Here is a 26,749-nt window from a genome sequence, read left to right on the forward strand (position 1 = left end):
CGCATACGCAAACATGATTATCAGACCGCCGAGTCTTCCGACTAAATGTAGATGGAGAACAGGATATTGACGGGACAAATTGTGATATGGGGAGCGACTGGCCCCACGCCGTCATCAATAGTGACGTAACATCGTTATTGTACTTGATCTAATTGTCACCTGCTTAACTATGGTTGCTGTATTACATCATGACAAATTAGCTTTGGGAGTTTAAAAGCCAATTTTCCACTGCTGTTAAACGTGATTGATTGTGCTGATTTTAATGACTATTCATTGGGGTAAAACTGGCATAGCCGTTGGCCAAAAGACCCTAATAGGACACATTTCATGCCTTTAATGCTATGATTTTACCTACAGCAAGAATTGTATAATTTAATTTTATCTCACAGAAGAATGACCAAGTCAACGGGATGGAGTTTAAGTGCATCTGCACAGTCTTAAGAGATCTGAAAGCCGGCAAAAAATGTAGTCTCCGTCTGAAAGATTAATGCCCCCACATTATACTATTTTTCAACAATTTAAAATAAGTCTCAGAGGTCCCACAGTAATGTATTGATGCTTGAATTCCAGCCGTGGAAAACAGTCTAGATGGGATTTTAGGAAGCCATATTGGGAACACCCTGTTTTATTATGGACCTTTACTGGTAATACTATGTGGCTCCCAAAAAACCTTATTCAGTTTTTACATACTGTATACACTGTAATGCTGTAGATACAACAACGTAACATTACAGAGTGGGACAGGAGAACGCAAATGTTAGCAGCACTTTAGGAATCGGTTTTATATAGTACATCCATCCACGGTCTTCCGATTATGTCAAGTCGGGTCGCTGGGCCAGAACCCTCAGCAGGGAAGCTCAGACTTCCCTTTCCCTTTGTCCAGCTCCTTCCAGCAGATCCTGAGGCTTCCCACGAAGCCTCTTTCCGGTCGGACATGTCCTGAACGCCTCGCCAGGGTCAGCAACCCTGTTCTGTTCTCACCTGAGAACGGAGAAAACTTAGTCCGGCTTCTTGAACCCATGATCGTCTCATTTCAGTCATTACCATAAGTTCATGACCATAGGTCAGGGGTCAGCAACCCTGTTCTGTTCTCACCTGAGAACGGAGAAAACTTAGTCCGGCGTCTTGAACCCGTGATCGTCTCATTTCAGTCATTACCATAAGTTCATGACCATAGGTCAGGGGTCAGCAACCCTGTTCTGTTCTCACCCGAGAACGGAGAAAACTTAGTCCGGCGTCTTGAACCCGTGATCGTCTCATTTCAGTCATTACCATAAGTTCATGACCATAGGTCAGGGGTCAGCGACCCTGTTCTGTTCTCACCCGAGAACAGAGAAAACTTAGTCCGGCTTCTTGAACCCGTGATCGTCTCATTTCAGTCATTACCATAAGTTCATGACCATAGGTCAGGGGTCAGCAACCCTGTTCTGTTCTCACCCGAGAACAGAGAAAACTTAGCCCGGCTTCTTGAACCCGTGATCGTCTCATTTCAGTCACTACCATAAGTTCATGACCATAGGTCAGGGGTCAGCAACCCTGTTCTGTTCTCACCCGAGAACAGAGAAAACTTAGCCCGGCTTCTTGAACCCGTGATCGTCTCATTTCAGTCACTACCATAAGTTCATGACCATAGGTCAGGGGTCAGCAACCCGCAGGGTCAGCAACCCTGTTCTGTTCTCACCCGAGAACGGAGAAAACTTAGTCCGAATCTCAGCACCGAGTCGCCCATCGAGCTTGCCTTCTATCCTCCCCTCGCTCATGAACGTGACCCCGAGGTACTTACTAAACTCCTCCACTTGGGGTAGGATCTCATCCGAGACCCGGAGATGGCACTCCAATCTTTTCTGAGTGAGAACCATGAACTTGGACATGGAGGTGCTGATTTTCATCCCTGCCGCTTCACACTCGGCTACCAACCGATCCGGTGCCAGCTGGAGGTCATGGCTCAATGAAGCCAGCAGGACTACAAACATCATCCTATTTCCCCTAACTCTGAAATCTGAGAGTTTAAGGTCATCAATACAAAGTACATTTTCCATATTATTTTCCATATTCACAGACCTTTCAGAAAAAAAAACAGACTAAGTAGAACATTGATATTTTGAAATGACATAGTATGTCAGGGGTGGGCTATCTTTTTGAGTTGCATTGTTTATGTGAAAAAAATATATTTTTTACGCGTAATAGTCCACCTGGAAGTATTGTATCTGTAAAAGTGTCATGCAATCTGCTCTATGTGCGCATTGAGATAATTTATTTGATGTAAAATGCGTTATATATTAAATTTATATATAATTAAATTAAATTAAATTAAATTAAATTAAATTAAATTAAATTAAATTAAATTAAATTAAATTAAATTAAATTAAATTAAATTAAATTAAATTAAATTAAATTGTAATGGTAATTGTAATGGTAATGGTTTTATTTCATTTGAACATGCATCAGATTACAATTGAGTGCATCCCATAATCAGTTCACAGTTCCACATGCCTAAAAGGAGTAGGAAGAAGCAAAGCTTATTAAATCCTACCCCTCCATCTGGTACTTTTACAATCAGTAACTGTTACATTTGTTCACTTCCTGCTTTCTATAATACAGTTGAAGGTTTTTTTTTGTTTTTTTTTAATAATGTACCTCCCTAACCCTAACAGACCACATCAAATAACGAAATTGATAAAACAGCCACTTAAACCATCAGGTTGGCTCAAGCCATGATGCTATGTTGTATGTTGGCTTTAAATGAAATACTTTGGAAAGAACAGACGGGCCGTATTCAAACATTCGGCGGGCCGGATGTGGCCCCCGGGCCGTAGTTTGCCCACCCCTGCAGTATGTCATTTGTTTGGAGCAATAATTTATTTTGACAGGCTTACACAGTCATTGATTGAGGCTGATGAGAGAGAGCGTGGGATGTACAGTAATGCCATCAAATAGCAGTAACAAGCTCCCTATACATACGCTAATGATCGTTTCTAAGCCTGTCTACACGCGCCGTGGATCTAATCCACAGTGTATCCACGGTGCCAGATACAAGCTACAAGTTTGAGGAGGAAAAAGCCGGTGTTTATTCAGGTTTGCTATTTTCACTGATCATCCTTGTCCTCATCCCCTTGAGCTTGCAGCGTACAGACGGAAAACAGACAAACAATTGAGATAAAAATGTATGTTTGCTGCTTTGCTATTTCATATGCTAATAGAAACGTTCCTCTTTCACCTTGGGATGTTTTGCAAATGTGAGCGAACGATTCACCTTTGAGACCAAGGCGTCCCCCAAAGAACAGAGTGGAGAATAAGCTCCGAAATAGAATAGCGTTTGAGTCGGAAGTTCCGCAACTCTCCTTGGATCTTTTATGCAACGTCTTGATTCAAATGCACGTTCCTCTGTAGCAGTGGAGTGTGAAGTCTGCAATTTGCAAGGGCCTAGAGGCTCCAGCTCTCCACGCATAATGAATGGTTAAACTGACAGTCATCAGCCGGTACCGGAGTCGGGGTCCTTTTGCATATAGGAGGTGGCTCCTATCGAGCCTGTGGCAAGTCAATAATGAAATGGGATTCCGAAAAACGGCCAAAGAGGTACCCAGTTGTTACGCTCATTGGAGACAACATGATTTAGTGAGTGTTGGGTTTATTTAGTGTGGACTCCGGTCACACAATTTCGATTTTGATGAGCTTGGACTAGACCTGTGGCTCTTTAGCGCCGCCCTAGTGGCTCCTTGGAGCTTTTGGAAAAATGTTTGAAAATGGAAAAAGATGGGGGAGGGAAATATATGTTTTGTTTTAATATGGTTTCTGTACGTAGACAAACATTCTTAACGTTTTCCAATGCTGTAAAAATATGTGGCGTAAATATTACCTTTCGACATTTCTGTCAACGAAGATTTGCGTCATAGCCTGCGACACACGTTTCTATCAGCAGGGCGGGATGCCAGGTAGGTGGCTGTTGTAAACAAACCGGCGTCTATGTGATGGGCCATGGATCCCAAAGGGAAAAAGAGAAAAACAACCGAAGAGAACAGAGGATTAAACGTTTCGAATGACGAACGAAACGAATAATTTGCATTCATTGCATTCATCATACATACCCGATGTCGAGAAGCTGACCAGTCATGTCCGGAAACAGAAGTCACATTAAACGGGTAAGAACACAATCCTGTTATAGGCACATATTTAGTAACAAAGTGGCTGTTTTTATAAAGTGATTTTTGTCAGTATATATTTGGAATGACACTTGGGGATATTATTATGTTTTGTTGCTCGGGTCCTAGTGTTACAGGCATTTGCCTTGGACAGCTATGTAGGGTGGGCTTACCTGACCTTTGAACCAGGAAGTTCGTCCGGTGTAAAATGCCTCGGGGCTAGAATGTTAAAATAAAGTTGGTTGGGGCTATTGTAGGCTAATATAGCTAATATAGATATATACAGCATATTTTGCCTTCGTTATAAGGCTTATATAAGCTTTGAATTTTTGTGGCTCCAGGCATAATTTTTGTTTTTTTGGTCCAATATGGCTTTTTCAACATTTTGTGTTGCCGACCCTTGGACTAAACGATATCATCACAGACGTGCAACTCCACTTGGACTTTGACATGAACGACTCGGATCTTCGCTGGGATCTACTTGAGATATTCAGTCAATGTATTGTCAATGTGTCGCCATTCAAAATATTAAGATAACATAATAGTTATTGTGCCATTTCCAGCCTTGGCACTATTAAAATGTCCCCCCCGCCCACTTGGACGCCCCTGCTGAGGGGAGTCTTGCTGTGCCACAGTCAAATCAAATGTACTTGGTGTCAATCTGGTCAAAATGATGATATACATACAGTATTATATATTTATAATTGATGCAGATGTATGTACTCACAGCGTCTTTTGACAGGATTGTATCCACCATTATGAATTTAGAGGCTCCTAATAGACATAAAGGTGTCTGCAAAATCAATATCGGCCAGTTACCAGAGCACCAGTGCATTCCTCTTTCTCCCGGACTCGCTGTCTCTATTACTTTCTCACATTACATGATTTAATTCTCCCACTCGTCTCCGAGTCTCATTAAGACTGCTGCTGTGCTGGATCGCATTTCCTCTTTTCTGCCCCAGCGCCCCCTCCCCGCCGTCACTTTGTGCAGCGCCAGAGCTCAATTCAGCACCCTTTTCAATACCTCTCATAAACAATGTGTCAGATGTATAGCCGGGCGGCGGCGGTGGCGGTGGCGGGTCGGAAGTGGGTGAGCGGGAGGCATCCAATTAAAAGCACAATGCATTATGATTCTGCGCCCCCTCCCCTCCTTTTTATCCGCTCTCCTCTTCCCACTGCTGTCTTCTGAAGCCCTTTTGGATTACATAACAGCTCAGTGTCAAAACAGCCGGCCTGTGGAGGACAAGTTAAGGGGGTCTTCACCAGTGATGCGGACCGCCGACTGGACTCTCCCCATCAGCTTTTGTGCTGCCCCCGTCTCCCCCTCCACGACTCCTCATCCTGCCTCCCCCTCTGTGCCACATGCACACACCCACCAGCCCACCCTCTCCCTGCCTTCCTCCTTCGCACACACACACTTCCACTCAATCATGAATGCACATGGATTGCAGCAGCGGCAGCATCAGCACCGCGAGATGGAGATGTCCGCTGTGAGTACCTATTCCCGGTGAGTGCAGGCACAATGTTGAGTGAGTGTCAGTGTTTGCTGGAGAGAGAGAGACAGAGAGAGAGAGAGCTGAATGAAGGGAAGCGCATAAAAGCTATCAGGAGGGCAATGTCTGTCTGCTTTACGCAATCCCATCCGCTAAAATCTTTTGCCGGATATGCCACAACTATTCCAGCTGTCACTGCACCGGCTGCCTCTCTCTCGGTCCTCCCCCAGCCTGTGAGAGCTGGACACAACCTCGAACGCACGGATGGACACCCGGCACACAGGGGATCGGCGCTCCCTTGTCCTTTGCACCTGTGATCTGCGTCTCAAGGTAAGAGTTGGGAATCCGCCTCGAGTTGTTGGATGCTTCGGGAACAACTTATACGGATGCAGGAATGAGCAGAAAACGCTGTCTCTGCTTTGTGTTGTGCATGTGTATTTGTGCAGGGAGGGGGGGGCATTTCTGCATCCAGTGCAAGCTTCCCCAGCCCTGTGATGACATTGTATTGCAATGCACACATGCACCATTTAATTCCATGTAATAACACTGATCATCAAGTATGCCGTGTACCTGTGGGAGGGCAGGAATATTGATGAGTGTTCATTAGTGGCAGCTATTAATTGACTAGTAGAGGCTGCCGGTTATGAGGGAGGACCCCCGGATTTAAGTGCCTTGTGACACATTTATACGGAATGAATTATGTGGTCCCCAAGGCCGACACGAGCTGGCTGGTTTGGGAGTTATTATGACTGATTAGGCACGATCTGGGAACCTCAAGGGTACCGCATGAGTACATACAGAACTGTACTTTTATTTGCCTTTTACCCCCCACACCCCCTCTCTTTTCCGTGCATGTCATCTCCTTACCTGAAATGATGGGAAACACAGCAAACAAGGATGGGGGGGTGGGTGGTGTTTGGGCTTTAAGGTGCCGAACGCAACTTGCCTTGCTCAGCATTTTCTTTTGCACTTGTTACATAAATCCAGATACGCATCACACTCCATCATCAGGTTGGCTGGTGTGCTCATAGCCCAACCCCCGGATTGCTGGGTGGATTCATCAGGGTGATGCACAGCGTGTTTGGTGAAGAACGTCAAAATCTTAAAAGACATCTACAAAATTAGGAGAGTGCATTTCATTTCATTTCATAGTGTTTTTTTTTTTTTTCTTACTCACCATCTCTGACCTCTACAAGGATATTGTGCCTGGCACTGCTTGGTGATAAATCTTCCAAAACAATGTGATGTAGTAAACTTTCACAAGTGTAGGCTGCATGCATATTGAATAGATACCACTAACTCTGGTATAAGGTGTGTGTGTGTGTGTGCATATCTTAGACTACATACTTAGCCGCTACAGCACCTTATGGACGGTTAAAGCTTGTCCTTTACAGTGCACTTGAAGGCATCGTTGGTGCAATGTCACACTCTGAAATGTATGCAAGAAAACACTAGCTGCATGCAAAATGACTTACACTGCACAGGAACCAGAGTGGGGCGGTAATAGCGGGGTAACGACGCAACCTTGTGTGGCATAGGATACCCCGAGTGACGACATTTCAGTGTAGGATGAGCCTCTGTAATGCTATTACTTAAACGTTGCTAAGAAAGGCGAAGCAGGGTTATCCTATGTAAGCATCTACACTATATAGGCCGACAAGGATATAAGGCGCCACGAGCTAAGCCGCTTCTTTCTTTTTTTCCTTTGCTCGAGACGAGGCTTAAATCATGAGTCAGCAAAGTTTTGAATCTCCCATAGTTTGGAAAACAGCTCCCCCACCCCCCCAATCCAATTGGCATCCCTTTTTTTTTTTTTTTTTTTTGAAGAGCTTACACAACATAGCGGTCACGATAAATCAATGGGTGCACTATAGCTGAAGGTGTATATTTTTAACCCTCCTACATTCAGTATTTTGGCACAAAGAAGCGGAGGGCAATTGGAACAGACAACATGGTCTGCCAGCGCACATAAGGAGATTTCAGAGGATTACTTCTGCAATTTTAGAGTCAATGCATTACTCATAATCCTTTGCATAGCCCAGGCCAAATCAGGGAAGGACCACGGGTCATTAGCAGTGATATACACGACCGCTCAAAAGTTTGGGATCACTTGGTCATTTTTTTTTTTTGAGATATGGCTTTTTCTTGGCAGTCCTGCTATGAAGTCCAGCATCCTGAAGTCGCCACTTCACTGTTGATACCAGATATTTGTCTTCTTGCACATTTGTGCATCGTTTTTGTGTCCTTGTTAGACCCGGTTTGTGCTGCTCTCTGAAGGGAGTAGTTAACAGCATGGTAAGAGATTTTAGTTCTAGCTGCCAGGTGACAACCTGTGAGGCGTCTTTGTCTTAAACTACACACTCTCAGATATTTGTCTTCTTGCACAGTTGTGCATCGTTTTTGTGTCCTTGTTAGACCCGGTTTGTGCTGCTCTCTGAAGGGAGTAGTTAACAGCATGGTAAGAGATTTTAGTTCTAGCTGCCAGGTGACGACCTGTGAGGCGTCTTTGTCTTAAACTACACACTCTCAGATATTTGTCTTCTTGCACAGTTGTGCATCGTTTTTGTGTCCTTGTTAGACACGGTTTGTGCTGCTCTCTGAAGGGAGTAGTTAACAGCATGGTAAGAGATTGTAGTTCTAGCTGCCAGGTGACGACCTGTGAGGCGTCTTTGTCTTAAACTACACACTCTCAGATATTTGTCTTCTTGCACAGTTGTGCATCGTTTTTGTGTCCTTGTTAGACACGGTTTGTGCTGCTCTCTGAAGGGAGTAGTTAACAGCATGGTAAGAGATTGTAGTTCTAGCTGCCAGGTGACGACCTGTGAGGCGTCTTTGTCTTAAACTACACACTCTCAGATATTTGTCTTCTTGCACAGTTGTGCATCGTTTTTGTGTCCTTGTTAGACCCGGTTTGTGTTGCTCTCTGAAGGGAGTAGTTAACAGCATGGTAAGAGATTTTAGTTCTAGCTGCCAGGTGACGACCTGTGAGGCGTCTTTGTCTTAAACTACACACTCTCAGATATTTGTCTTCTTGCACAGTTGTGCATCGTTTTTGTGTCCTTGTTAGACACGGTTTGTGCTGCTCTCTGAAGGGAGTAGTTAACAGCATAGTAAGAGATTGTAGTTCTAGCTTCCAGGTGACGACCTGTGAGGCGTCTTTGTCTTAAACTTCACACTCTCAGATATTTGTCTTCTTGCACAGTTGTGCATCGTTTTTGTGTCCTTGTTAGACCCGGTTTGTGTTGCTCTCTGAAGGGAGTAGTTAACAGCATGGTAAGAGATTTTAGTTCTAGCTGCCAGGTGACGACCTGTGAGGCGTCTTTGTCTTAAACTTCACACTCTCAGATATTTGTCTTCTTGCACAGTTCTGCATCGTTTTTGTGTCCTTGTTAGACACGGTTTGTGCTGCTCTCTGAAGGGAGTAGTTAACAGCATGGTAAGAGATTTTAGTTCTAGCTGCCAGGTGACGACCTGTGAGGCGTCTTTGTCTTAAACTACACACTCTCAGATATTTGTCTTCTTGCACAGTTGTGTGTCGTTTTTGTGTCCTTGTTAGACCCGGTTTGTGCTGCTTTCTGAAGGGAGTAGTTAACAGCATGGTAAGAGATTTTAGTTCTAGCTGCCAGGTGACGACCTGTGAGGCGTCTTTGTCTTAAACTACACACTCTCAGATATTTGTCTTCTTGCACAGTTGTGCATCGTTTTTGTGTCCTTGTTAGACACGGTTTGTGCTGCTCTCTGAAGGGAGTAGTTAACAGCATAGTAAGAGATTGTAGTTCTAGCTGCCAGGTGACGACCTGTGAGGCGTCTTTGTCTTAAACTACACACTCTCAGATATTTGTCTTCTTGCACAGTTGTGCATCGTTTTTGTGTCCTTGTTAGACCCGGTTTGTGTTGCTCTCTGAAGGGAGTAGTTAACAGCATGGTAAGAGATTTTAGTTCTAGCTGCCAGGTGACGACCTGTGAGGCGTCTTTGTCTTAAACTTCACACTCTCAGATATTTGTCTTCTTGCACAGTTCTGCATCGTTTTTGTGTCCTTGTTAGACACGGTTTGTGCTGCTCTCTGAAGGGAGTAGTTAACAGCATGGTAAGAGATTTTAGTTCTAGCTGCCAGGTAACGACCTGTGAGGCGTTTTTGTCTTAAACTACACACTCAGATATTTGTCTTCATGCACAGTTGTGCATCGTTTTTGTGTCCTTGTTAGACCCAGTTAGACACAGTTTATGCAAAAATGTAGATCCTTCTTTGAAAATCATCTGATTCATTTGAATTGTTAGGGAAATGGATAAAAATGTTTGTGAAATGGATTTTTTTTTGTGAAATGCATGAATATGTGTTTTTCCTTTTTTCCACATTTGCAAGTGATCCCGAACTTTTGAGCGGTAATGTAGCTCTGAGGAGGAAAGAGTGGCAAGATTTGGAAGGTCGACAAGAAGATTCTCGTCCAGCTATCAGGATGTATCCTTCATTAAGTCTTTAGGAAGGAGATTTTTTTTCCATTTCATTTTGTGCGATCACCGCTTGGCTGCTTTACATGATTTTTATGACTACATGAGACACTATGTGTGCTCGGAGGGGACGTTGTGCCAATGTGATTACCCCTTAAGTGGTGTGAGATTGGCATTTATTTATTTTTTTTAAATAGTAGAATCCCGTGTGGTATCAAGCTCAAAGCAGAATGTTCTATCCATGAGATTGGTTCCGACAGGCAACTTATACTGAAATCAAATTGCACGTCAAGGCAGTGCTTTTGAACAAACACCAACCCCGTCCCGCCACATGACAACATTCAGCCGCTCCCGTTTTCAAAGTGTAAATTCAGGAGACGGAGCCGACTATATTGTTTGTGCATAATGGGGATGAGCTAGCGCTGCGGTTTTATCCTCATCGGGGGCCTGAATTCATTGCGGTGACTTAAGGCCGAGCTGGGTTTCACACAAGATGAAACATGGTTCCCTGTAAATGCATTCGGTGCCCTTAACAGTTTGAATCGAGGTCAGGTCGCAGCGGACGGTACGCAAGGTGAAACACGTGGCATCGGTCCCAAGGAATCAGGACTCACACTTAAGCGCTCTTCTTCAGGAGCTGAAAACACAAATACACTCTTTTGCAGATACTCTTTTGCAGGCAATGAAACGGTACAAGAATTTAAAGTGATCCCAAACTTTTGAGCGGTAGTGTAGTTAATAGCAATTAGCGATAATAAAACCTTAATAAAACAAAAATACTCTTCTGCTTACTCATAACTGCTGTTTCCTGCGTTGTTTTTCCATTACAGTGCAGTATTACTTCATCCGCTAAAGTAGGAGGCACTATATCTGGCATTGTTATTTGGCCTTGGTGGAGGTCTGAGCTCTTGAGGGGCTCTCATTGTTCACATTTATGTGGTCTCTTGGCTTCCGAGCAGTTTTATTGCTCTCCGGTATAGATCTGCTAGAGATTTCTTTTCTTTCTTTCATATAAATGCAGCAGTGTTGTAATGATATACCGTATAGTATTTCTACTGAGTGGCTGTTTAGGGCTCAATTGAAAGAGGCGGTGGTTTCTTCGCTGTTCTCTTTGTAGCTGCTCATACCTCATATTAATATTACGTTGTGGAACACAGTTTCAGTTACTTTTATTTATGTCTTATTAACTGCGGCACCTCTACGGTATTCTCTGTTGTTCTGAACTACACTTGTATGGTCACCTCTTATTTAACATTTACAGCAGGGGCCGGACTAGGGGTGTCTAAAGTGTGGGCCGCGGGGCCATTTGCAGCATGTGGTTGTTTTTTTTTTTTTTTTAAATACAATACAAATACAATTTACAAAAAAAAAACACTCAGCAGTACTTTGTCAATACAATTTGTAATTTTACCAGAATAATGTCATAATTGGCTGAGGAAAAATACAATTTTACTAGCATAAAGTTTAAATATGAAACAATTAATGTGATTTTTTTTATCTAAAGTTGTAGTATGAGAAAAAAACAAAAATACTGTTTTACTGTTTCATAAATTAGGCTGCAAAAAAAAATCGCTAGAATTAAGTCAAGCTATGATGGGAATAAATAAATAAAACGACGAGAAAAAAAATTACAAGAAGGGAGTTGAAAGAGAAGAAAAACTAAATTAGCAGAAATGGAAAAGAAAGCTGTAAACCAGAAGGTCAAAGTATGAAAAGAAAAAAGTCAGATGAGGAAAAAAGCCACCATTTTAGAATAAATTTAGAATAAATATGAACTATCAATAGATATAACTTCTCAAAGTGTTGCATCCTTCCAATTTTTCAGTATGTGAGCCTCGATGGAGAAGGTTTGGCCCCCCCTGCATTAGACGTTCTGTTAATACAGGCCACCAAATGGTATGTTCCCAACACATGCTTGGGGTTAAATGACAGTCTTAGTGTCGGAGCAAAGTCATGCAATATTTTCACTTCAGGGGAAAGACCATTCTGCAGCTGAGGCCCAAAACGCATCCCATCTATGCATCTGCACCAGGGCCCACCTGCCCACTGTGGACCTCCCCAGGGTGGCATTACTGTCATCGCGTAGACATCCAGTCTCAGCAGTATTGGGCAAAGGGATCGACTGAGATGTCAAATATAAACCCAACAAATCTGTGTAGACCTTAAACTTGAACTGGCTGCAGGCCACATTCTGAACTTTTCTTTTTAATAGGGAGTGCATCACTTGAACACGAAACTTCAAAGCAAATGCATATGCAGTAGTTTCTACAAACATCTCGAATTTCTTGGAGTCGTCACATAATCTCGCTATTTCAACAAAGCATTGCGTGTTTAGGTGAGGTTGTCATGAAGCTATGAAGTCCAGCATCCTGAAGTCCACTGTTGATACTGACACTGGTGTTTGACGGCTACTATTTAGTGCAGCTGCCAGGTGACGACCTGTGAGGCGTCTTTGTCTTAAACTACACACTCTCAGATATTTGTCTTCTTGCACAGTTGTGCAGCGTTTTTGTGTCCTTGTTAGACCCGGTTTGTGCTGCTCTCTGAAGGGAGTAGTTAACAGCATGGTAAGAGATTTTAGTTTTAGTTGAGACTTTTAGATGGCTTTTCTAAAAAATTCACCACCTTCTGTAGATCCTTCTTTGAAAATCATCTGATTCATTTTAATTGTTTGGGAAATGGATAAAAATGTTTTCATTCATTCATTCATTTTCTACCGCTTTTTCCTCACGAGGGTCGCGGGGGTTCTGGAGCCTATCCCAGCTGACTTTGGGCGACAGGCGGGGTACACCCTGGACTGGTGGCCAGCCAATCACAGGGCACATGTAGACAAACAACCATTCACACTCACATTCATACCTATGGACAATTTGGAGTGGCTAATTAACCTAGCATGTTTTTGGAATGTGGGAGGAAACCGGAGTACCCGGAGAAAACCCACGCATGCACGGGGAGAACATGCAAACTCCACACAGAGATGGCCGAGGGTGGAATTGAACCCAGGTCTCCTAGCTGTGAGGTCTGCGTGCTAACCACTTGACCACCGTGCAGCCCGGATAAAAATGTGAAATGCATGAAAATGTGTTTTTCTTTGGAAAACAAAGAAATTTGCAAGTAATCCCAAAGTTTTGAGCGGTAGTGCATTTTGTTTACATCCATCCGGCTTGTTTTCATCACAGCGTTTTTAGCTTATTCATTATTGATGCTTCCATGTTATTGCACTAGATATCATTTCTTAACTGGATCGACCTTTAATGGAGGAACGTGGCACCACACTGATATTTCCCTTCTATTATAATACAAAAACATACTCAGACGTTTGTTTGTCTTCCTTTTTTTAGGAACTATGGTGAGTAAAGACGACGCCAAAAGCATCGTCGTGTCAGACACCGATGAATCAGATTCCGACACGGACCTTGCACACAACCTGGATGCGCATTCCGGGCAGCAGGTGAAGAAGAAAAACAAGGCCTTACAGGTGCGTTTTAAGGATATCTGCGAGGCGCAGAAGGAGCACAGAGGGAAACACTCCAGATCCATTTCCTGTAAAGTGACACACCGGCAGTACATGACCATGCCCGCCAGACGCTCCATTCCTAACGTGACCAGGAGCACCGGCGTGCAGACGTCACCAGACCTGACTAAACGATACAAGACTTTTCCCTTTGAGAGGAAAAAGGGACACACGTTTAAGCACGCGGCTTTAGTGGAAGACTACAGAGGACAAAACAATGGCTTTTTGAGTGACATAAAAGCGGTCGGAGAAGACGGACAGCCCATCGGGGTATCGTCCAAGTACAAGGGTAAGATTGTGGGGCAGACCAAGGTTTTGCTTCACCACACAGACGACAGCAGCGATGCGGAGGATTTGATTTGCGATGCCAACTGCGTGGACGGACCCTCCTGTTCAGACTCTCATTTCTCGCATGAGTCGCGTCTGAGCAACCCCCCTTCTAAAAGTGAACCGGAGCACCAGGATTGCGGGACAAGGACCAAACATAAAGGATTACCCCGAGAAGATATGGACACCGGCGCCCCCTCCAAGACTCTGCTGGCTAACTCTGAGTTTCCAAAGGGCGGGGGCCCTGTCGCATGGAATTCTTTGACACAAGTGGAGTCCTTCGGAAGCCCCTCAAAGGCTTGCAAAAGAAAGAAGGGACCGCCGCACTTGAGCGAGCAGCAGTCCCAGACGCTTCCCCACAGTGGCAAATGTTCGGCACAGTCGCAAGGGCACTGTCGGACGAGGCACGCGTCGGCGTCTTCCAAACTCCATCAGACCCTTGGGATGGGAGAGGGCTTACCCCCGGGGAAGACCGGACCACCCGGGGTGGGGACGGCCCAGCATATAATTCCCTTATCTGAAGACACGGATATCAAAGCACAGCTGCAGGCCATGGAGACTCTCATCAACTCCAGCCAGGAGACCATCAAGGTCCTACTTGGAGTTATTCAGGAGCTGGAGAAAGGTGAAGCGCAGAGAGAGGGGTGAGTGGCTTTCACACCGAACTTTAGCCTTATTTGTAATGGTAATGGTAATGGTAATGGTAATGGTTTAATTTCATTTGAACATGCATCAGATTACAATTGAATGCATCCCATAATCAGTTCCCAGTTCCACATGTCCAAAAGGAGTAGGAAGAAGCAAAGCTTATTAAATCCTACCCCTCCATCTGGTACTTTTACAATTAGTAACTGTTACATTTGTTCACTTCCTGCTTTCCTAATATAATAAATTTTTTAAAAATTATTTAATTATTTAAAAAATGTTTTTAATTTTTTTTATAATTATATTTTTTTAAAATAATTTTTTATATTTTTTCTTAAAAAATTTTTTTTGTCACGTACTCACATTCTCATGTTCACTTCCTGCTTTCCTAATATAATTTACATTTTTTTATTTATTTAATTATTTATTTACTTTCCACACAATAAGTAAGATATGGTAGAACCAGATTATGCCATTTTTATGTGGTTATGCAATTTTTTTAAAAAGATGTCCAGGTGTGCCATCTATAAAGCTTACGTATGTGCTAAACAGGGCCGAAAAGTTACTTTCCACGCAAAGTATGTGATCTGTAAAGACAATCTGCTGTGAGAATTTATGCACCTTTATAGCTGACTATGCACTTTTTGATGGCAACAAACACGACGCTCATATTAAGTGGTGAAGCCCATAAATATTTATTCATCACACTGTTAGTGACCCAAAAACGTTTGTGGAAAGTGTTGTTATTATACAAGACACTGATGGATATCATTTGCCATTTATCATAAACAGCATTATGCACCAGTGGAGTGTCCGTTCCAAAAACATGTTAAGCTAATTGTCCATAGGTATGAATGTGAGTGTGAATGGTTGTTTGTCTACATGTGCCCTGTGATTGGCTGGCCACCAGTCCAGTGTGTACCCCGCCTCTCGTCCGAAGACAGGTGGGATATGCTCCAGCATTGAGGATAAGCGTTATAGAGAATGGATGGATGGTTTCCTCTTCCCCAAATGAAGGTAGAAATGTGTGATATCAGACCACTTTTTCTTTTTTTTTTTTCTCGAATCACACCAATTGCAGCGGACGTGCTGTCAATCAATCTTCATATTCCAATTACGATAGTTTTTCCAGTATTTCCACTTCCATTTCCGTAAAAGTCCACTTATTCGTCCTGGTCGTCTCCCCCACTGGCTGTGATTCCGAATGACAGCGGCCATGGTAACAATGCAATCAAAGCTTTTTAAATATGGATGCCACATTCATGAGTCGCTTTGCATTGACCTTCCATGGTGAAGTGGAGGTGTGGAAAAAGCGTGAGTTGTGTACGTACGCTTCCACCCAAGGTGGAATCTATGAACCGCAAATTGCGGGAATGATTGCGTACGCCACTTTTTATCCATCCCTCCATTTTCTATGCCGATTATCCTCACAAAGGTTGCGGGGGTATGCTGGAGCCTATCCCAGCTGTCTTGGGGGAGAGAGACTGGATACACCCCGGACTGGTGGCCAGCCAATCACAGGGCGCATTTAGACAAACAACCATTCACACTCACATTCATACCTATGGACAAATTGGAGTCGCCAATTACCGTATTTTCCGGACTATATCACACTTTTTTTCATAGGTTGGCTGTTCCTGCGACTTATACTCCAGAGCGACTTACATTTTTTTTCTACCTAATTATGCATTTTGGCCTTGTACAACTTATACTCTGGAGCGACTTTTAGTCCAGAAAATACGGTAGTTCTTCAGTGTTAGCTTCTACAATAACAATGTCGTCATAGCTGAGTTAATATGCGGGTCGCGTAACGTAAATGACACATTGTTGTTTTTTTTTTTTTGCGACTCGACTTATACTCCAGAAAATACGATAACCTAGCATGTTTTTGGAATGTGGGAGGAAACCCAAGTCAGGTCTTCCCGATCTCCTGACTGTGTTGCCAGCATGCTAACCACTCGTCCACTGTGCAGCCCACTTTTTATAACTCTACACACCTTTGGGGTTTCTGGTGTATGCCGACTTTAGGTCAGAATTCCACGCACATTTTTATAGATGAGGCCCCAAGACTGGAATAGAATCGTCTGCATTGAAATGCAGCAGCTGTACCATTACACCACCAGGGATGTCTGATTACTCACATCCTTTGCTCATTTGCAGAGAATGCACTTCTTGCGTAAAATGGCTCCCAAAATGGTCCTGGGGGCCCAAAGCATAGCTTGTGTTCAACTTGTAGGGAGGGGCGGCCCTGATACTACTTTTGAAGGCAGGTAGTGCACAAATACTGTTTTGGTGTGATTATGGATCGCTGCGAGTCATGCTTTGTTGCATTTCCTGATTCTGCTTAATTTTGGCAATTGGCACCAGTCAATCGACATGAATTGAACCGGGATTGGAAAGGCGCGAATCCCCCTTTAAACAGAGCGTGTGCGCTACTAAGGTAATTGGACTGGCAGTGACTGGATGACGTTCTCCATCCATTAGGAGCCATTCAGATCAACAAGTAGAAGGAGTGTGGAGTAAAAACATCCTTTCCATCAAGAAAAGCCTTCAAGGTCTAATGAGGTGTACGCGCCATCCTCTCCGGTGCGCGTAACCACCGTCACTCTAATTGTAATGTAAGAGCAAATGTATGTGCAATCATCCTCGATGCAACATTATCACCTTTTTTCATTAAGAGATGTCCCTTTAGAAATGTCAGCAAAGCTCATAAAGTGCTCGAGCTGTATATTCTATGAGGGGATTACTGCGGGAGAAATTGCAAGAATCATTACGGTCCATCTCTAAAACCTATAGTAACACAAGGTAAATTGTATTTAAGCCTATTCCATATTCAGTGCACAAGCTGCCCCCCCCCCTCTCACGGTTCTCTTTTGGTTCTCTTGGTTGTTAAAGGCCCAATTAGTGCAGCCTCATAACGCCTTGCCTTTCATCTCCACACGCTAGCGTCTGCTGTAGCTGCCTTTGCCGTGCTCCTCCATCAGGGTTATTAAAGAGAGGGCGGAGAGCCGAACTTTCCGACCTTTTCTCTTGTCACCAAGGATTAAGAAAAGCCACTTCTTCTCTCACCCTCAAAGGGTGGCGCCTGGTCCCCACGAGGCATCAGGGGGGCTCACCCGATCTCTAAAAAAAAAAATTATTGAATGAATTGTGTGGTGGCATAAACGTGAAATTGCATCGTCAGGGCTGCCCCCCTGGCCGAATTGGGAATTTGGGAATTTTATTTGGAGCTTCCTCTCACCTCCAATCAACCATCTCATTACAAAATGACTGTAGGGACGCCAGGGCGGCACGGCGGTCTAGTGGTTAGTGCACAGACCTCACAGCTAGGAGACCAGGGTTCAATTCCACCCTGGGGCATCTCTGTGTGGAGTTTGCATGTTCTCCCCGTGCATGTTTCTCCGGGTACTCCGGTTTCCTCCCACATTCCAAAAACATGCTAGGTTAATTGGCGACTCCAAATTGTCCATAGGTATGAATGTGAGTGTGAATGGTTGTTTGTCTATATGTGCCCTGTGATTGGCTGGCGATCAGTCCAGGGTGTACCCCGCCTCTCGCCTGAAGACAGCTGGGATAGGCTCCAGCACCCTCGTGAGGAAAAAGCGGTAGAAAATTAATGAATGTAGGGACGCCGCCAGGAATTTTGGGCTCTGTGAAAAAAAATCACATTCATGTGGGCTCTTTAGGACTCATTAAAAGCTATTTTAATGCATGTTTTGGAATAATAGTAAGTTTTTAATATAGCATTTTTAGATCGAAAAAACTAATTAACAAAAAACAAATCTGGGCTGCAGTTCTACCATTACACCACCAGGGACAGACAAGTGACAAGGTTGCGAATGAAGCGTCCGATGTCTCGTCTCTTTTGTTTTCCGGCTTGGCAGACTTAAAGGCGCCACACACGGAAGTCGTGTCACCGTCCAGCCAAGCGATTATTTAAATTCAACTTTTCATGGCTGTCGCCCAGACGAGGACCAATCAGCGGGAGTTTCACTGATTGACCAATGAGCGTAGAGGATGCTAATCAGTACACCATACTTGCCGTGATGTGTTGTGAGATATTTGACATTTCTAAAAAAATAATATAGATTTGAAGAAAAAAGCACACGGCTTGGGAAACATATCTGGTAAGTTCGCTTTAATTTACACGGACATTTATGTCAGCTTATCTTCAATACTAGCAAGATCCGGTACTAGCAAGAGTCCTCGGCTAAAGAAATTCCACCACATTTTGGTGGAATAAAATTTTTTTATTGCAATATTTAACATTTATATTTACATTTAAAATTTATTGCACAATGTTAAATATTGCAATAAAAAATAAAATTCCAAAATTTTGGTGGAATTTTCTTTTTCGTTTTATTTTTTATATATTTTTTTTTATAAAATGTGGTGGAATTTTATTTTTTATTGCAATATTTAACATTGTGCAATAAATTTTGTCATATTTTGTGATAACATTTGCGATATTCATTAACACATTTTCTACCGGGGGGTGCACGGCGGTCCAGTGGTTAGCACGCAGACCTCAGAGCTAGGAGACCAGGGTTCAATTCCACCCTCGGCCATCTCTGTGTGGAGTTTGCATGTAGAAAAGCGGTAGAAAATGAATGAATGAACATTTTGTACCGCTTATCTTCACGAGGGTGGCGGGGGTGCTGGAGCCTATCCCAGCTGTCTTCGGGGCGAGAGGCGGGGTACACCCTGGACTGGTGGCCAGCCAATCACAGGGCACATATAGACAAACAACCATTCACACTCACATTCATACCTATGGACAATTTGGAGTTGCTAATTAACCTAGCATGTTTTTGGAATGTTGGAGGAAACCGGAGTACCCGGAGAAAACCCACGCATGCACGGAGAGAACATGCAAACTCCACACAGAGATCGCCGAGGGTGGGATTGAACTCGGGTCTCTTAGCGGTGACCACTCGCTAACCACTCGACCACCGTGCAGCCCCATTTGCAATATGTTATTACAAATTGCGTTCACGAATTGTATTACAAAATGCGGCGTTCCGATGTGAAAATGTACGTATACTGCCAATATTACATAATGCAGTGTTACACGCCCCCTTGCCCCCCATGAATTCCGAGTCCGGTCCGCACCGCGCATGTTCCATGCGGTGCCGCGCGTCGTGCCAGGGGTTTTTCAAGTACGGAGGCAGGCCTCCCCAGGGAGATCCCAGAAGATTTCAAGGAAGGCGCAGTTGCTTGAAAAAAAATATAAAGATAAACATATTTTTCAAACCTGCTCAGCTAGCTTCAGTTCTTACGGTGAGAGAGTAAACAGTCTGGTGTGAGCAGAAAATGTCAAAAAAAAAAAAAAAAAAGCTCCGGAATTGGAATCCGCAGTCATCTCATGTTGACTGAGGTGAGGCGCTTGGAGAACCCGTTTTATGTTCATGGAAGGCCAGAAGGTGAATCTAACGGAATTATTGTCTTTGCCAAACATATTCACACATGCATATTTTCTTCTATTTTCATGTTAGCCATGATTCTTAATCCACCAAGTGAAGTTTTGTATTACATTCATAAAGGTACTATTTTCCATATGGCCAGTCCTGCGGCGTTACACCTGGTGGATGGAATAAAATGAGAAATATTTTTTGGCATAGCTCCAAAGTGGTTCATTTCCAAGCTCAAGTTTGGAGTTCAGAAAAAAAAACCAGTCAGTTTCTACCAATTACATTTCCTGTGGGAAAGATTGCTCTAAAATCCAAAACAAATTAACGACAGATCGGTTTGTTTGAAACTTTTTCCACTTCTCCGTTTGTTTTAAAGAACTCCCATTTTTAATTTTTATATATATAAATACATGAATGTTAGCCTAATTGGAGACTGGAGGTCTCAAACACAACTCAACGGCGTCAGGATGAGGCTGGGCCAGATCTTAAGTGGATGTGTATCTGGGCAAGCTGCAGCCAAATGAGCTTGTCAATATATTGGAAACGGTTGGAGGCCATTACTCAACAGTCTGACTCACTGTGTCATAACAGAAACTGCACTATATCATCACTCAGCAACTTAATACACAACCGCTATTATAACACATACACTACACAGAGCAAATAGTATACTTAGTGGAGTATAATAAACTATAACCAATTTACAAAAAGGTGCCACACGGCATGCTCAATCCTGTCACCGTTCTTTTGGCTTCCCAGCATGTTTTGCTGCACTTTTTTTAAAAAAGTTGCTAACGCTACATGTTCATGTTAACGCAGTTGTTATTATTCCTCACGGTAGTAGCTGCCCTACATGTGCTTACGTACCTTTTACATGTCGCTGTGATTGTAGTAAGTGCAATGTAGGAGACCACGGGCCTCAGGTTTGAGACCATGCGTGTTTGTTTTCCTCGTCTCTCGCCTCCCAAAAGGCAGGAAGAGGGTTGAGTACATTGGTTTTGCTAGTAATACAATCATTCATTCATTTTATACCGCTTTTCCTCATGAGGGTCACAGGGTGCTGGAGCCTATCCCAGCGGTCTGGTGGCCAGCCAGTCACAGGGCACATATATAGACAAACAACCATTCACACTCACATTCATACCTATAGACAATTTGGAGTCGCCAATTAACCTAGCATGTTTTTGGAATGTGGGTGGAATCGAACGCGGCGATCCGCCGTGCAGCCCTTTAGATTGCGATATATTGTCATATATTTTGAATATTTTTTCAAAGGTTTTCCCGGAAGTAATGTTAATCTTCCGGGAAGTAATGTTAATCGCACGGCGGTCGAGTGGTTAGCGTGCAGACCTCACAGCTAGGAAACCCGAGTTCAATCCCACCCTCGGTTATCTCTGTGTGGAGTTTACATGTTCTCCCCGTGCATGTGTGGGTTTTTTCCGACATTCCAAAAACATGCTAGGTTAATTAGCGACTCCAAATTGTCCATAGGTATGAATGTGAGTGTGAATGGTTGTTTGTCTATATGTGTCCTGTGATTGGCTGTGCACCAGTCCAGGGTGTGGCCCGAAGACAGCTGGGATAGGCTCCAGCACCCCCCGCGACCCTTGTGAGGACAAGTGGTAGAAAATGAATGAATTAATTGAATTCTCTGAGACCCAATGTGGTGTAGACCAGTCCACGGTGTGGCCCGAAGACAGTTGGGATAGGCTCCAGCACCCCCGCGACCCTCGTGAGGAAAAAGCGGTAGAAAATGAATGAATGAATGTGGTGTACTATCCCATGAACTGAGTGTCTTGTGACACCCCTCGTTGTTAGTCTATATGTGTCCTCGGTGTACCCCACCCCAACCCCGCCCCTCTCCAGCTCACCCGTGACCCTAATAAGGACAAGCCGTCCAGAAAATGGATGGATTATCATTATACATGCAAGTGATGTAGTTATCTGAGCATTAGCTTCTGTGATCTTCCCCACATTACCTCTGCAGGCATCCAGGTTAAATAGCGTGCAGCATTCAGGGCATCGGGGGCAAGCAAGGGTGCGTGGACAGTGAAGCAGACGAGAGGCCAGGACATCTCCCAGGACGGCTGACGCGGGCAAACAACACAGCGCTGGATTTATGCCAGCAGTCAGCTTAGAGGAATGACTTTCAGAAGAGAAGCCCCCCCCCTCCATCTTCTCCCTCACACACATTTTCTGTGTGTCACTGTCTGATTTAACAGCAGTGGTGTATATTCCACCCTGAAATAGAAATGTGCTATTTACACGTTGCTAACTACGAATATAGGATCATGAGCTTTGATCATCAGAGCGAATCCCCGCCAATTAAAAGACAGCGATAACAAGGCTCTCCTTCTCCTCCATGAGAGCAGGGGCAGGGTGGAGGAACCCACCCCAGCGACCTTGAGCTCCCATCAGCAGCTGCACCCGGCCTGCTGCTCCCCGCTCCCTCCGTTAAGGTCACCTCTCGCTCGGTCGCTGCGGTGAAGTGAAGCGCCGAGGTTTTTCGGCTCCCTCCGCATGTCATCCGTCAGGGCGAGGGGCTACCGTGACAGCAGCCAATTACACGTGCGAGCCGAGACGCGAGAGCCCTCCCGTCGTCGCTATCACGATGCAATCTGCTCCTGCAAAGCTGCGACACTGCAAGTGTGAGGGTTCATGAAGCAGACGCTCACAGATTCTTTAGGTGCACCGATGCAGCAGAGTACAAGCGTCTTGGGGGATTGTAATGTTCGATGTTCTTACACGCAACTTAAAAGTGAACCCCCCGGGGTTGGGGGGGGGGGCGCTCTCAAACCCGGCCAATTGAATTGCATAAGAGCAGAAAACGATGAGCAGAATGTATAAGGGTGTATTGATTCCTCCTTACACTTGATTCATGCTGCATTCCGCCACTGCGACGGCGTCACGGAGCGCGACAGGTAATCTGATCATGTAGAATCAGCAAGTCGACACACTTGATTAAGGAAATCTGAGCAGATTGGAGACTGGGAATAAACAATTCAAATTTGGCTGCTAGCCGATAGCCCACAGTTGGTACCGCTTAAATCTTTCCTTCATCTTCTCTTTCTCTCTTTCTTTTTTTTTTTTGTTTTGATTGTACAGGCTCACCTACCGAACGGGACAAGACACGGCGAATTGCGACACTTGTCGGAACAGCGCATGCATCATTTACAGGTGGGTCATTCATTCTGCATTTCATGCCGCCTTTACTCACGAGTCACTTCGGTGCAGAGATTTCTGTTGTGGGCTTGATTAAGGTTGCGTCATGTCCGGGCTATTCAACTGGCGGGCGCGGGCCATATCTGGCACATGAATGACTAAATAGAAGTTGCGGGAAAAAACTCTGTCATAAAGACGTCTGTTTTTCCCACTTTCACTTTAAGAACAGCAATGAGTTCTTGTCACATAGAAGATCTTTGATTAGTGTTTTTACAGTAGGTTCTTAAAAACAGCAAAGAGTTTCTGTCACATAGAGTCCTTAAAAACATCAGTGCAGTATATACAGTATATACAGTGATGGATAACGGCGTTTAAAATGACAAAGAACCAAAAATTGTTACTTTTATTCGTAACTAGTTACTTTTGTTGTGGTGTAACTCAGTTAGTAACTCAGTTACTTTTTACTAGTAAAAAGTAAGTAGTAAGTAGGGTTCCACGGCAGTCGAGTGGTTAGCGCGCAGACCTCGCAGCTAGGAGACCCAAGTTCAATCCCATCCTTGGTCGTCTCTGTGTGGAGTTTCACTAACCGGGAAATGTAAGCGAACTGATGCATAATTTTTTACTTATGCTAGCATTGGTCCTCGTTTATCGCTGTTAATTGGTTCCAGACTCGGCTGCACGGCGGTCGAGTGGTTAGTGCACAGGCCACACAGCTAGGAGACCTGAGTTCGATTCGGCCATCACTATGTGGAGTTTGCATGTTCTCCCCGTGCATGCGTGGGTTTTCTCCGGGTACTCCGGTTTCCTCCCATATTCCAAAAACATGCTAGGTTAATTAGCATGACTCCAAATTGTCCATAGGTATGAATGTGAGTGTGAATGGTTGTTTGTCTATATGTGCCCTGTGATTGGCTGGCCACCAGTCCAGGGTGTACCCCGCTTCTCACCCGACGACAGCTGGGATAGGCTCCAGCAACCCCCGCTACCCTTGTGAGGAATGAATGAATGAACTAGTAACAATAACTAATTACTTTTTTAAAGTAACATGCCCAACACTGAGTATATACTTTTAAAAATTAATTTGTAAATGCAGTTTTGGAAATATGGGCCATTATTTTATTTTAAAAAATAATATAAAGTTAGAAATCCAACAGTTTTTTTTTTGTTGCGACCTGTCCCACTTTCTTTGACGGCCTTGAACGCACCATAGTCATGTGCATGTGCTCACTTTGTACCACGCCATTTTTTTTCACCTCATATTTGATCCCAAAAGTTGATAATATGTGAGAATACATAAAGGTCGGATTTAATGACGCAGCAGAACGCTCCTGTCACAAAGATAATCTTTAATCTTTGATGAGAAGAACGCTAACCTCCCGTAAGATCCCGGCCATTAACTTTCTGTAACTATGACCTCCAGAACAATGACATTGAATCGGTCAGTATTAGTGTTATCGAAGCCGCGTGGTTCCGTGTTCTGCGTTTGAATGACAAAAAATACCTTCCAACCTTCCTGTGTGTGCTTGTGTGAGTCTACTCCCGGTACTCCAGTTTTCCTCCCACAGTCCGCAAACATGCTTCTTCGGCTAATTGGATACTGACTTGTGCATAGGTGTGAATGTGAGTCCCCGTGAATGAGCAGTTACTACGTGCAAACCGGGTTTTGGGCCACATGTGCTATTTGTCTTGGCAATAATACCAAAGAAATTGGAGTCAGCATCTTTTTGGGAGAATACGTTGCTTTTATATATCGTGTCTGTACGTCACGGATGCGTGGGAAAACGATTTTGAAAAGCAACAAAAGATACGGTAGTAGTACTACAGGGAATCACAGGTTAGCATGTTTTAGCATAGAAAGTGGTTGTCGCAAAGATTTTCCTCTTCATCTCCATACATTTTAATAAGCTATTTCCTCTCTCCCCACTCGATGAACGCAAGTGTTTCTCTCGCTGACCTAGATTGAGGTTTATTTGGAACACAAAAGAAAACGGAGGAAAAAAAAAAAAGACCACAGTACAACTCCAGAGATGAATATTTAGTATTTCATATCTCATTCCGCGGGATGTTTATCATGTGCTAATGCCCGCTCTGACAAATAGTATGTTCAATTAACGCTGTCAGAGAGCTATTAATTACTGTACTCGATTATCGGGGGTTGCAGTTTGCGATGGTACCGCCTTGTAATGAGAGATCTTGATCATATTTTCCCGTCTCCTAGCAAAGCGAGGTCTCCAAAATATTAGAAACAAGCCTTAGTATGATGCATTGTTCTATAAAACAGTAGCCTCTCCATCTTTAAAATGTAATTTCCTGCAGCAAGATAAGGAAAAGAGAGGGTGAAGAGGTGCTGCATCTTCTACATCTGGGCTGAAATGGAACAGCCGTAGACCGAAGAAGCCTTTTTGACCCAATATGCGGAAGTCATTCCAGTGAGGGAATATTCAGCTCTTCTGGGGGCAATATTTTCAAACCGTTAAGGACTCGGGACGGACCCCTTTCACTGTTATTCTTATTTTATATGCTCATATTTTGGCCTACGTTGGCCACACAGTCAAGCGATCAGGAAGTTGTGGGTATCTCTGGCATAGGCTCCAGCATACCCAGAAAGTAGATGGATGGACATTTTGGTCATATATAGAGTCATAAAATCAAACACATATAACTGCGATCAACCTGGCAAGTCACTAAAATCAACAGACTGCAGAAAACGCTACTCAAAGATCCTCTCTGGAAAGGGAAAGCTTTGCTTTTTTCTAAAGATGGCCTACAGCAAAAACTGTAGTCAAAGATCATCTACATCCGTCAGGGGTCCTTAATTACATCTGTCCAGGGGCCAGATGGTAGAGTTAAAAACCGCCTTTGTCAATGTTCACAAACTTGTGTTACCTTGTACTGCAGCAAGCTAACTGCGCTTAAAAAAAAAAAACTAATCCCCATCATCCACAATCCTTATGTGAAACATTAACACGCGGCTTTTCCCTTTGAATTGTTAGCTAGCACAAGGCGGCTAACAATGCACATAATGGGATGCACCTATTCTGCTATGAAGCAGTCTAAAAAAACTAAAAAAAAACACCAAGAATGTGTCATTTACGTAACGTGACCCGCATATTAACTAAGCTACGGCAACATTGTTATTGTAGAAGCTAACACTGAAGAACTACCGTATTTTCTGGACTATAAGTCGCTCCGGAGTATAAGTCGCACAAGGCCAAAAATGCATAATTAGGTAGAAAAAAAAACATTTTTTGCGGGTAAATTATTTGACTTGACCAAAACAGACATTACGTCCTCTTGGAAGGCAAGTTCTAACAATAAAAGAATAGAGAACAGGCTGAATAGGTGTAAGATATGCTAACACAATGCTTATTCAGCTACACAAAAAAATAAACATGAACAGAAAAGGCGTCCAGTGTTTATGGAACATAAACACTTTTTTCATTTATAAGTCGCTCTGGAGTATAAGTAGCAGGAACAGCCAACCGATGAAAAAAAGTTCGACTTATAATCCGGAAAATACGGTACTTTATTGGCGTAGTGTCACAGTCTGTGAAATCAGTGTGCCCAGGAAGTTCAGGTTATGCTTAAAATGACCAAAATATGTCAAA

At 43.7% G+C, this 26,749-nt stretch overlaps 1 protein-coding gene across 4 annotated transcripts in view; it reads left to right on the top strand.

Annotated features, from left to right (window-relative positions):
• Positions 1–4,106: 4,106 nt before the first annotated feature.
• insyn2ab (inhibitory synaptic factor 2Ab) overlaps positions 4,107–26,749 on the top strand; it is a 35,281-nt gene continuing 12,638 nt past the window's right edge. Inside the window, exons 1-4 of one of the 4 annotated variants that reach the window (XM_078787179.1) lie at positions 4,108–5,646; positions 5,822–5,962; positions 13,424–14,567; positions 23,085–23,156. In XM_078787179.1, coding sequence (XP_078643305.1) covers positions 13,429–14,567; positions 23,085–23,156 — 1,211 coding nt within the window. In that variant the 5' untranslated portion in view covers positions 4,108–5,646; positions 5,822–5,962; positions 13,424–13,428. The other 3 variants (XM_058058817.2, XM_078787181.1, XM_058058815.2) reach the window with 3 other exon arrangements.

Source organism: Doryrhamphus excisus, linkage group LG20, assembly GCF_037039965.1.
Source record: "Doryrhamphus excisus strain RoL-2023G ecotype Guam linkage group LG20, RoL_Dexc_Guam_v1.1, whole genome shotgun sequence".
NCBI classification, from domain to species: Eukaryota; Metazoa; Chordata; class Actinopteri; order Syngnathiformes; family Syngnathidae; genus Doryrhamphus; species Doryrhamphus excisus.